General features: G+C 43.0%; 1 protein-coding gene across 4 annotated transcripts in view; it reads left to right on the forward strand.

Moving 5' to 3' along the window:
- RHOT1 (ras homolog family member T1) overlaps positions 1–12,721 on the forward strand; it is a 92,940-nt gene that overhangs the window by 23,116 nt on the left and 57,103 nt on the right. For all 4 annotated transcript variants that reach the window (XM_030208404.1, XM_030208402.1, XM_030208405.1 and 1 more), the window contains exons 5-11: positions 194–247; positions 3,099–3,151; positions 6,414–6,522; positions 7,532–7,633; positions 11,063–11,161; positions 11,999–12,107; positions 12,339–12,459. In XM_030208404.1, coding sequence (XP_030064264.1) covers positions 194–247; positions 3,099–3,151; positions 6,414–6,522; positions 7,532–7,633; positions 11,063–11,161; positions 11,999–12,107; positions 12,339–12,459 — 647 coding nt within the window. The remainder of the gene's footprint in view (positions 1–193; positions 248–3,098; positions 3,152–6,413; positions 6,523–7,531; positions 7,634–11,062; positions 11,162–11,998; positions 12,108–12,338; positions 12,460–12,721) is intronic.

The raw sequence follows: 12,721 nt of genomic DNA on the forward strand, positions 1-12,721 counted from the left end.
TTTGTTTGTGGGATCTTGTCGGGGAGGGGGGGAAGTCCTTAATCAACATCTACCTCCGAAAATGGTCAGTTCAGCTTTTCTGTGGATGCCTGCTGCCTAGGACTTTTCCTTATCAAACGCCGACTGTCTGGATTAATGCTGCCTGTTCCTCTTTCTCGTTCAAAATGTAACCACTCTGTGCTTGGTTTTGTAGGCCAATGTGATATGCATAGTCTACGCAGTTAACAACAAACTTTCCATAGAGAAGGTGAGTTGAAAATCCCTCTTTCTACTCCTAATATGTACCTATTATTTCTGTGTTACGATTGTTTTGTATATTGTTTCCTGTTAGTCCCGTTACTAGGATTCAGTTTTCCAACTCCAGGTTTACCTCCTTGATTGTGTTTATGCTTTTGTTTTGGTTATTTTACTGTTCTTTTGGCGGGCCTTTTATAAAGCGGTGGTAAGCCCTCTGTGGCCTTACCGTGTGCCAATATGGAGCTACCGCCTGCGGTAGTTCCAGCCCTAGCGTGCTCCATTTCTGTGCTAGGAAAAAAAGGCACTATTTTCTAGTGCAGCAGTTACTCGGCGGTAATCGGAGAGCGCCGCGCACTACCCAGTTACCGCGGGAGCCTTTAACGCCACCTCAAGGGTGGCAGTAATTGATCCACCTCACATGACCACACGGTAAGAGCATTCTTACCGCATGGCCATTCCTATTTTCAGCCTTTTCCACTGTGGTAGAAAGGGCCGCAGTGCAGGGCAAAAAGAACAGGGACCTTTTGACCGCAGCTTAGTGAAAAGAGTTCTTGGTGTTAACAAAATTTTAAGTTTTACACTGCCTTGGTGAATTTGTTCATAAAAGCAATGAGTAAATCCGAATAAATACATTTATATGTTTTGGACGAATGTTATCAGTAAATTTAAATACCGGTTTTATTAATTTGGTAAAGCAAACATACAGTAGCTAATACACTAGAGCCCATAAAAGAGAACTTGGTGTGAGTCTAGACTTGAGCATGTACATAAGTGTTGCCATACTGGGACAGATCAAAGGTCCATCAAGCCCAGCATCCTGTTTCAAACAGTGGCCAATCCAGGTCACAAGTACCTGGCAGAAACCTCAAAGAATAACAAGATTCTGGAATCCCAGAGTAGCAACATTCCATGTAGAACCCCAGAGAGTAGCAAGATTACATTCAGAATCCCAAGTACATAAGTGTTGCCATACTGGGACAGACCGAAGGTCCATCAAGCCCAGCATCCTGTTTCCAACAGTGGCCAATCCAGGTCACAAGTACCTGGCAGAAACCTCAAAGAATAACAAGATTCTGGAATCCCAGAGTAGCAACATTCCATGTAGAACCCCAGAGAGTAGCAAGATTCCATTCAGAATCCCAAGTACATAAGTGTTGCCATACTGGGACAGACCGAAGGTCCATCAAGCCCAGCATCCTGTTTCCAACAGTGGCCAATCCAGGTCACAAGTACCTGGCAGAAACCTCAAAGAATAACAAGATTCTGGAATCCCAGAGTAGCAACATTCCATGTAGAACCCCAGAGAGTAGCAAGATTCCATTCAGAATCCCAAGTACATAAGTGTTGCCATACTGGGACAGACCGAAGGTCCATCAAGCCCAGCATCCTGTTTCCAACAGTGGCCAATCCAGGTCACAAGTACCTGGCAGAAACCTCAAAGAATAACAGATTCTGGAATCCCAGAGTAGCAACATTCCATGTAGAACCCCAGAGAGTAGCAAGATTCCATTCAGAATCCCAAGTACATAAGTGTTGCCATACTGGGACAGACCGAAGGTCCATCAAGCCCAGCATCCTGTTTCCAACAGTGGCCAATCCAGGTCACAAGTACCTGGCAGAAACCTCAAAGAATAACAAGATTCTGGAATCCCAGAGTAGCAACATTCCATGTAGAACCCCAGAGAGTAGCAAGATTCCATTCAGAATCCCAAGTACATAAGTATTGCCATACTGGGACAGACCGAAGGTCCATCAAGCCCAGCATCCTGTTTCCAACAGTGGCCAATCCAGGTCACAAATACCTGGCAGAAACCTCAAAGAATAACAAGATTCTGGAATCCCAGAGTAGCAACATTCCATGTAGAACCCCAGAGAGTAGCAAGATTCCATTCAGAATCCCAAGTACATAAGTATTGCCATACTGGGACAGACCGAAGGTCCATCAAGCCCAGCATCCTGTTTCCAACAGTGGCCAATCCAGGTCACAAGTACCTGGCAGAAACCTCAAAGAATAACAAGATTCTGGAATCCCAGAGTAGCAACATTCCATGTAGAACCCCAGAGAGTAGCAAGATTCCATTCAGAATCCCAAGTACATAAGTGTTGCCATACTGGGACAGACCGAAGGTCCATCAAGCCCAGCATCCTGTTTCCAACAGTGGCCAATCCAGGTCACAAGTACCTGGCAGAAACCTCAAAGAATAACAAGATTCTGGAATCCCAGAGTAGCAACATTCCATGTAGAACCCCAGAGAGTAGCAAGATTCCATTCAGAATCCCAAGTACATAAGTGTTGCCATACTGGGACAGACCGAAGGTCCATCAAGCCCAGCATCCTGTTTCCAACAGTGGCCAATCCAGGTCACAAGTACCTGGCAGAAACCTCAAAGAATAACAAGATTCTGGAATCCCAGAGTAGCAACATTCCATGTAGAACCCCAGAGAGTAGCAAGATTCCATTCAGAATCCCAAGTACATAAGTGTTGCCATACTGGGACAGACCGAAGGTCCATCAAGCCCAGCATCCTGTTTCCAACAGTGGCCAATCCAGGTCACAAGTACCTGGCAGAAACCTCAAAGAATAACAAGATTCTGGAATCCCAGAGTAGCAACATTCCATGTAGAACCCCAGAGAGTAGCAAGATTCCATTCAGAATCCCAAGTACATAAGTATTGCCATACTGGGACAGACCGATGTGGTCATAGGCGATGTAGTCTTGCTAGCAGGGTTTGTCCATCCTTGCATCGGTGCTGTGTCGTTCATGATTTGACGGTTGTGTAATGCTAGACTGAATAATTTACAAAAAAGGAGGGGTGTAATAGATACCTGCTTCTTATAATTCACATTTTTGTGGCTGTAGGTAACAAGTCGATGGATTCCTCTCATCAGTGAAAGAACAGACAAAGATAGCAGGTACCATATTTATTTAACTTAAAATGTAGGATTTGTACTTTGCTTTTGAAGGAGCAGCTCTCAGCCCAGTATGGACTACAGCAAAATAAACACACTGCAGGTGCATAAAATATGATCACATAAAACCAAGAAATATAATTGCATTAAGGAACACCCCCCCCCCCCCACACACACACACAGTAGCTTTTCTGCTACTCTTCACGCGTCCTAATAGAACACAGTACAAATGGAAGTTTATTTTCCGCACAAGAAGTTTTAGGGTGCATTACAATAAAAACATTTAGGGAAAAATTCACAATATTATGCTAGTGAAAGAATAGCAAATCAAACATTTTAAAAAGGAAAATTGCCCAAAGCTGAGTTAGAAAACTCAGACTTCAAAGTGCTGGACGACCAACCAAGCTTTTCACTGTTTTCAAAATGTCTGTAGCCTCAGGAACAAAGGCAGCGCATCCCAGAGAGAACAGGGTTTGCCTGGAACAGATAGCCCAACTTCTTGGGGGAAGGCAGAACTAGGAGTGGTCCTGGCCAGATTGCAAGGCCCAGGCAGGGGAATGCTTCTGGATACAATGTTTAATGTACTCTGACACCATTTATCTAAAACTCATAAGAACCAGACTATAAGTCCTAGAACTCAGAGGTAGTACTTGAAGAAGACATGTGACAGATAATAATTTTCGTTGCTGTGTTTGTGACCAGCTGTAACAGAGACACCTGCTTCTTTGGCTGACTCGAATAGTCCAAATGTGATAATACTACTGCCTACAAATTGGGTGAAAGAGCAGCTTAGTGGCTGAGAACCAGGGAGGTCAGAGTTCAAACCTTGCTTCTCTCGGTGTTGCTCCTTGTGATATCAGGCAAGTCACCCCCCCCCCCCCATTTCCTCAGGTACTGACTTAAACTGTAAGCTCGTCCGGACAGGGAAATAACTTGTGTACCTGCTTGTAATGTGCCTTGAGGCTGGATTTGGAAAAGGTAAGTAATTAAATCTTAGAATCATCCACAAATGTTGCTAAGAACAGAAACAAACTATTGAAGGGTAGGAGATATGCTATTGTGTTTTACATAGTAACACGGTATATGACGGCAGATAAAAGATCCCCTGGTCCATCTAGTCTGGCCAGTAAGGTGGCCATGGCCACAACTTCCTCCCCAATGCAGGTTACATTCTGTCATGATCAAATAGTCCTTCATGACAACACACACTATTATTCCTAATATGTCAAAATATTATAATTATCTGACTATATCGTATTTCTGATGTTTTTCTTGAATGTAACACTCACTATTCAGGCATAAATAATACTTAATGAAACTGGATATATATTCACACAAATAGAGACTCTTCCTACCCAGTCCGAACTTAATTCATATGTAGTATTCAATACCCCACATTCTTCAAATCTTCAATATAGTAGTATACATTCCCCATGAACCTCAGTGATGTGCAATCACCAGCAGTTTCTCAATCTGGCGATAATAGCAAACATCAACCTCTTCATTGGTTCATTAAAGTATTCTTAACTTATTAATTCTATTTATTAAAGCCCATAATTTAAATTGAACTTATCTTCTTTCTTTTAGTTTTATCAGACCCAGGGGTTAAGCTGCCCGACATGCACGTTTCGCTCCGAAATGAGCTGTCTCAAGGACATCCCCTACAATATAAGAAAACATTTCGTTTTTATCCGCCCTCCATACCCAGGCAGTTAGCCTACGTCTAGAGAGCATACTTATTTAAACCAAACCCCCAAAACTTACCCCATGATCTTACTAGCGTCCGCTCAGCAAACAGGCCCTATGCACACCCCAGCCACCAAACCCCGCATTCTCACAATAACCAACATGCACCACCTGAAAGGGGAAGATAGAGCATTCAGGTTGGCCTCATGGCCTATCGGGAACCCACTCACGCAGAGACAAGCAAACGGGCCTCACGGCCGACCGGGAACCAAGTCACACTCTTGGAAGGGGGAAAGAATAACAAGGGTTCCACATGGAATTGCAGCGCACACAGTGCAGGGTAAAGCCATAGAAAAAAGGGTGAGAGGCAGAAGCCTCTACAGGAAAACAAAGCTGTGCCACAGGGCGATCAAGAGTACAGGAAGCCCCAGAAAGAAACACTCTAGGCTTAAACAGCACAGCACTCAGGGAAAAGGAAACCAACTATAGGGATATACTCTAGGCTGAAACAACACAGCACACAAGGGAACAAGGCTGTACTTACAGCACACAAAGGAAAAGGGAGAACTACCTAAGGAATGCACAAACTGGCCCCACAACCCTCAAGGGGAAAAAAAGGAACTGCTAAAGGGAAAGAACAGGGCAGAGCACTCTGCAGACAAGAAAAGGGGAGAGTGAACAAACAGGGTAAGCTGCCTTGACAAACACAGACCAGAACAGGAACGCTGCTCTCCACACACAGGAGACAGCTACAGCAAACAAAAGAGAACTGAACAAACAGGAGCAAAAATACAAGGACCAGGGAAAGCAGAGCCAGCAGCTCAGCACAAGCAAGGGAACACCGAAGGAGAGAAAGCTAAACAAATAAACTGAAATGATTCAAGGCAACGGCTTACACCAGACAGCACAGCATTAGAGCAGGAGAAGCAAACCAGGTGGGGGAAGTGAGGCAATCAGGCTCATGCTGGGAATACCCAGCACACACACACAGAAACAGCAAGCACGAGGAGAACGGCTAAACTCCCATGTAACACAAGCGCCCAAACACAGGCTGGGCAATCGACGCCAAAGCAATGATTGCAAGGGAAAGGCAGGCTTAAATGGATCAAGCTTCTGACGTCTGCTGGCTCAGCCCCTGACAAAGCCAATCAGGAGTGAGTCCCAAACCTTCCCCTGCCTATCCAGCAGAATCATAACACATTCCCACAGCCAGACTCCAGATTTAACTTGTCAAGCTGCACAGCTCTGGCTGTTGCCCTTATATCTTTGCAATGTTTTGGTTAGAGCCTCTCTGTTTACAAATTGCTACTGTATTTATAGGTTTTATGTTTGTGTAATTTTATCGTTCATGTGTTGTTTGCACCACCTTGAGTCTTATTAGATTGGTGGTTAAGAAATTTAAATAAATGCAGTTTATGCTGCTCAACCAAAAACAATATGAAAACGTTAGATTTGCAGGAAAATCATTCTTATTACTTCGTTGCTGGTGGATTGCTTTCTTGGGAACAGTATGGTAAGATTGCAGAATTGAATGGAGTTTGAATAACGTTTACTCCCACTTTGCTTTCCTGTGTTTCAGACTGCCTCTCATATTGGTTGGCAACAAGTCGGACCTGGTGGATTACAGCAGCATGGAAACCATCCTTCCCATAATGAACCAGTACACAGAAATAGAGACTTGCGTTGAGGTGGGCTCAGCTCGCATGGTCCTGTACAACTGGGAGAAATCGCACGCTGACGGCATTTACACTTCCTCTGATATCCGGCCACCTGTTTTTACTGTGAAATCATTTTGTGTGTATGTGGCCGTTAGTGGTGATTATGGTGCAGAGGGCAGAGCCGAGATTGCTGGTCTGTGCCTCTTTGGGCCTTTTAAAAAAAAAATCTCACAACAATTCTTGGCCTAAATAACGTCATTTGTTTCTGTGTTTTACAATGATGATCATTTTCTGAGTGGAAGTCTCTCACGGTAAAGCAGCCGGTATAAGGAGCAGAAGTAAACTACCGACCCTCATGCAGTTTTCGAAACATTGGCCACCGTTGGTCACCGGTTTACCATGAGAGAGTTTCACTGGCTTTTTGACACCATCAAGTGATGGGTCATTCCATGTCAAGTGGTCTGGTCTGGTGGTCCCTGCGCGACCATCACGGATTTCGATGAAATTTTCTGTGAACATTCATACGTGTCCCCAATGAACATTGGTAAAGTTTTACGTTTGCGGATGCAATGCTTGCTGAGATATAGTAATCTGTTTGAACCCATACTGCAGCCTTCGCGCAGGGACCACCAGACCACTTGACATGGAATGACCCAATACATACTTTTTATCTAATGACTGAAATACCTGTACGAATTAAGTAAAAGTTTTTTCTTTCATGTTTTGGGGTTTAATAGAGGAAGGTTTTTTTAACGCCAATGATGAACTGTTATAGCTCATGTGGGCCATGTTATTGGAGTTTCTTTGAGGCTTTTTCCTTCCTCTGTTTTTGATTAAAGTTTCCTTGATCAGGCTTGGTCAGCTAACGTCAGAAACAGTAAGTTAAAACAATGATTTTATATATATGGTCTATAAAAGTGTTTGATTTTACAGGCATCTGCCTGTAGATTTATTAAATTGTACCTTTTTTTCCTCAAATAATTCGCAGTGTGGACGTCTGATCTGACCCTAATTGACCCTTTGCAGTTTTTGTTTGTAGTGTTCGGCCAAAAACTTGAAGAATATATCTGAGCTGTTTTATTACGCGCAGAAAGCTGTGTTGCATCCCACGGGACCTCTGTATTGTCCAGAGGGGAAAGAGGTAATGACAGTCCGTCAGCACAGCTGCCCTCGGTTCTTACATCGAACATTTTTCAGAAAGCTGTCAATTTGTGGTAGTTGTAATGGCACTGTTTCTTTGTCATATTTCCCCCACCCCTCCCCCCTGCTAGAGACAGGTATATCAGTTCTTTTCTTTTGTCATATTTCTCCCCCCCCCTTTCTTTATCATGTTCCCTCCCATCGTCAAAACTGTTTTTTTATTTCTTTCTTTGTAATTTAATCTATGAGTTGTTCTTTCACAGGATCCCAGAACCACATCTCATGTTAAAACATTAAATAGCAGTATAACTCACCTTATCCCCGAGTGGCCCTTTTACTTAAGGGTTACCGGCGGTAGTTCCACCCTCGGCACGCTCCGTTTCCAGCACTGACGGAAATATTTTAAAAATATCTCTGCAAGGGGTTACCCAGCAGTAATTGGTTACCTCCGGGTTAGCGCAGGAGCCCTTTATCGCCACCTCAGTGGATGGTGGTAAGTGCTCCCCCCGAAATGGCCATGTGGCAGTGCAATGAGCAAAACAGCGAAAATGACCAATAAAAATAAAAAAGATAAAAAAATGAAAAAAATAGTAAAAAATAGAAAAATATATAATAAAGATGACTATTTTTTTTTTATATATTTTTTATCTTTTTATTTTTTTATCTTTTTTATTTTTTTATTTTTATTGATTAATTTTGCTGTTTTGCTCATTGTTCTTTTTTTGCGAAGACTGGTTTCTTCTGTTTTTTTGCATCACATGCGGCAGTGCAAACTTACCGCATGGCCATTTCTTTTTTTTTTTTTTGGCCTTTTTATCAGCAGTGGTAAAAGGGGCCCTGACGTATGGCAAAAGCGTGTGCTGCCGCTAGCGCAGGTCCTCTTTTACCGCAGCTTAGTAAAAGGGCCCTTATAATATTGGTATTAAGTTATAGCACTAGGGGTTAGAGTGTATTGAGGGGATGGGAGGCATTATATTATGGAATGTAGATGATGGCTTTTTTGTTTTGCATTTTGTGTTTTTTGTACTGCTTCGTTGTTTCCACTTGAATTGGACTGTTACAGGTACAGGTTGGGTGTGTGTGGGGGGGAGGAGTAGGGGATGGAGTAGGAAGAGATTTTACAATTGTTTTGTATTGACAGTAGAGGACTAAGAAACCAAGTCCTCTACTATTTCTGTTTTCGTTCTGATGTGTTTTTGATCAGTTATCTATCACTGTTTTAATAAAAAGATTGAAACTAAAATTCATATTGAATCTGCAATTAAAAGTAGTGTGCGGTAATTATATCACTAGCATAAGGAAAGAGACCCACCAACAAAATGAAAGCCATTCACACACAGCACATCTAGGGCTAGATTACCAACGTGCAATGCTGTGTAGTCATTAATTTGGGTGCAACTTACACCTCACTAGGAACTGAAGGTGTGTAAAGTAGGTTTGTTGTCCCTGTCCCCAGAGGTAATGGAGAGTTTATTGACGTTGCTAGCCCAGTGCTCTAATCACTAGCCAACTCCTAACGGTATATTGCATTTTAGTAAAATCTAGCCCATAATGCAAATTAAAACTGTACTGGGCGTAGCAACATGGAACAGAGGGAAAACAATTAACACTGCAATTCAGTTCAGTTTGTGTATTTAGGATATAACTGTTCAAACACATCCTCCTTAATAAATATCTTTTTAAGGAGTCCTTTTACAAAGGCGCGCTAGCATTTTGAGCGTGTGCTAAAATAAGCAGTTGCCAAACGCTAGAGACGCTCATATAAAACGTAATTGTCTCATGGACCCTCATACACACCAGCATATATAGTTCTCAGTGTTGTTTTAAGCTTGCATATGAAGGTCCAGTCAGGACACCATTTAAGGAAAATACATACCTAAGCTACATGATTGCAGATTACTCTCTGAAGAAGCGGTTTACATCATATAACAGTGACTATGTGAGCCACATTTTTCTGATAGTGTGTTTTAGGCTTTAGAACGTTAAAATGTAACAGGCTAATTTTAAGTAGTCAAAATCAATTTTTTCCACTACCATTGCCCAATGCATTGTTCAGCTGTATAAGTTTTTTTTTTTTTTTTTTAAGTAGGTACTTGTCATGCTGAAAGATACGGTTCTGTATTGAGTCTCCCTTTCAGTTATTCGGTTTGTCATGGAGGTGCTTTATAAGTACAGAGAAGGGCAATAAAAATGATAAAGGGGATGGGATGACTTCCCTGTGAGGAAAGGCTAAAGTGGCTAGGGTTCTTCAGTTTGGAGAAGAGACGGCTGAGGGGAGATATGATAGAGGTCTACAAAAAAACTACCGTATTTTTCAGACTATAAGACGCACTTTTTTCCCCAAAAATTTGGGAGGAAAATGGGGGGTGCGTCTTATAGTCCGAAGGTAGAGATTTGGCTGGCTGGCAAGCCGCCCGCCCTCCCTCCCTCCCTCCGAGTTCGGGATCGCCCTCCCCCCGGCCCTGTCACCACTTCTCCCCTTACTCACGCGATCTTCCCTGGTGGTCTAGTGACGTCGGGGCAGGAAAGAGCCCCCTCTTTCCTGCCCAGCGCGCTGCTCTCCATCCTCCTGTATGCATTGCTGCCTGACGGTCTCGGCGAGATTCAAAATGGCTCTTTCCTGCCCCGACGTCACTAGACCACCAGGGAAGATCGCGTGAGTAAGGGGAGAGGTGGTGACAGGGCCGGGGGGGGGGGGGGAGGAGGTAACCCTGAGGGCGATCCCGAACTTGGAGGGAGGGATTCGGACAAGACGCACCGGAGCACCTAGGTTTTAGAGGAGGGAAAAAGCAAATTTTTTTTTTCCTATTTCCCTCCTCTAAAACCTAGGTGCGTCTTATGGTCCAGTGTGTCTTATAGTCCGAAAAATATGGTAAGTGGAGTGGAACAGGTAGAGGTAAATTGCTTGTTTACTCTTTCCAGAAATAGTAGGACTAGGGGCATGCAATGAAGCTGCTAAATAGTAAATTTAAACAAACAGAGAAACTGTTTCTTCACTCAGCGTGTAATTTGATGCCAGAGAATGTGGTAAAAGCAATTAGCTTAGCAGGGTTTAAAAAAAGATTTGGATAATTTCCTAAAAGAAAAGTCCAAAAGCCATTATTAAGATGGGCTTGGGAAAATCCACTGTTTCCTTCTAGGATAAGCAGCATAAAATCTGTTTTTTTACTGTCAAATTTCTTATGTCCTAGTGAGAACAGAATGAATCTTTTCCGTAATCCATTAGTTTTGAATTCAAGATGAATGTAGTCGGCCTTTTTCCATTTACCCCTCCAGATTCACAAAAGCAAAAATGCAACCAAGATATTGGCGAAATGTGATGAATTAGTTTCATTATTACGCGTGCATTTTTATGGCTGAATATGTGGTAACAGTGCCTTGAACTTTTGGGGAAGTGGATTACATAATTCTGCTCCTTATCAATCCATAGATGAAAGCTGCCTGTATAAAAGCCCTTACCCGAATCTTCAAGGTATCGGACCAGGACAATGATGGCATCCTTAACGATGCAGAGCTCAACTTCTTTCAGGTAGAGTGTTCTCATAGCCTGACAAATTTTATTTTTGCAGTTGTCTTGGTTTGAGTGGTTAAATTTTTGAAATTATAAGCCAGCGGACAATGCTGCATGCAGAGAGACCTGGGGTTTGGTTCTGGCTCTTCCACTTTCTGGGCTGGGTGAGGCTGAAGATGTAGCAGGGGCTGGGTGTGCAGTTCCTGGAAGGTGGGACATCCTGGTCATCGTGCAATAGTGCCATTTAGTGCCTGGATTTTAGGGCTCATGGCTGCAGTGTTCCAGAAGTCTTGGCACATAATCTCTGAGGACTGCAGTTGCCATGACCAGACAATAAACTGGGAAAGAATAGACAACAGTGGGGGAAAAAATCTTTGAGTGGTTGCAAATGAAGGACTATTGTGTCAGATTCCAATTTTGCATCTGATTTAATCCAGAAGTACTGGTCCCTGTCCAGTCCAGATAAAAAAACCGTAATGTGCTGATGAGGCCAGTGGTGTTCAGTTTAACCAGTATCAGTTTTACCCATGTCGATATCTTCTGTAGATATTCCGTTGAATTGTTGATATGGTGAACAATCCTGCTGCACGTTGCCTGTAAGCTTTCTGGTGTGGACCCCTGAAAAATGTTATTAAATACTTTGATGGGCTGAACACAGGTCTGTCTGTAGTTGAGGCAGGAGCATGACATTTTCCGATTGATGGGGGAAATAACCCCAGATCACTCACAGTCCTTTAAAAAAGTGAAAGACAAAACAAATCAGACACTTGTCTTAATTTAAAAATCTTTATTTTTGAGCCTCTGTTCTAAAGATGGTTAGATTGTCATCCAGTTTTCTCTTTCGCCCTTTGGTAGAGAACCTGCTTCCACACACCACTGGCACCTCAAGCCCTGGAGGATGTCAAGAACGTGGTGCGGAAAAACCTGAGCGACGGCGTGGCCGGCAATGGATTAACGTTGAAAGGTGCGTGTCACAGCCTGCAGTTTCTTGTGCAGAGATTTTACTAAAGAGGTAACCGTGGTGCGGGGGAGGAGGGGAGACTATATTTTCAGACAAGCGAGAGTAAATGGGCAATTTCAAGAGCGGTGTTTGTGTTAGGTCGGTTTGTGATTTGGTTAACCTTCTACTCGATGCATCGGTATAAGAATAGACCTTCTTGCGGATATGAGGACTTTGCATGGTTTCTTTTTGCAGGCTTTCTTTTCCTCCATACGCTCTTTATTCAGAGGGGAAGGCACGAGACCACCTGGACAGTATTACGTCGATTTGGATATGACGATGACCTTGAGCTAACTGCAGAATACTTGTTTCCCTTGTATGTATCATATATAAAATGTGGGGATATTCATGGGAAGGTTGCCTTTAACAGCCAAGCAACCAACAAGCCCAGATGTGTTATAAAATGTGGAGATATTCATGGGAAGGTTGCCTTTAACAGCCAAGCAACCAACAAGCCCAGATGTATTTAATGAAACTCTGTTTATAAAAGCTGGAGTGGATCAGACCATTATGCTGTGGGAATGCAAAAATAATTCCTTCCCTTCGGCTCTGCTGATGCAGAGTATTTACTTGAAATG

Source organism: Microcaecilia unicolor, chromosome 6 (assembly GCF_901765095.1).
Source record: "Microcaecilia unicolor chromosome 6, aMicUni1.1, whole genome shotgun sequence".
In the NCBI taxonomy this organism is placed as follows: domain Eukaryota; kingdom Metazoa; phylum Chordata; class Amphibia; order Gymnophiona; family Siphonopidae; genus Microcaecilia; species Microcaecilia unicolor.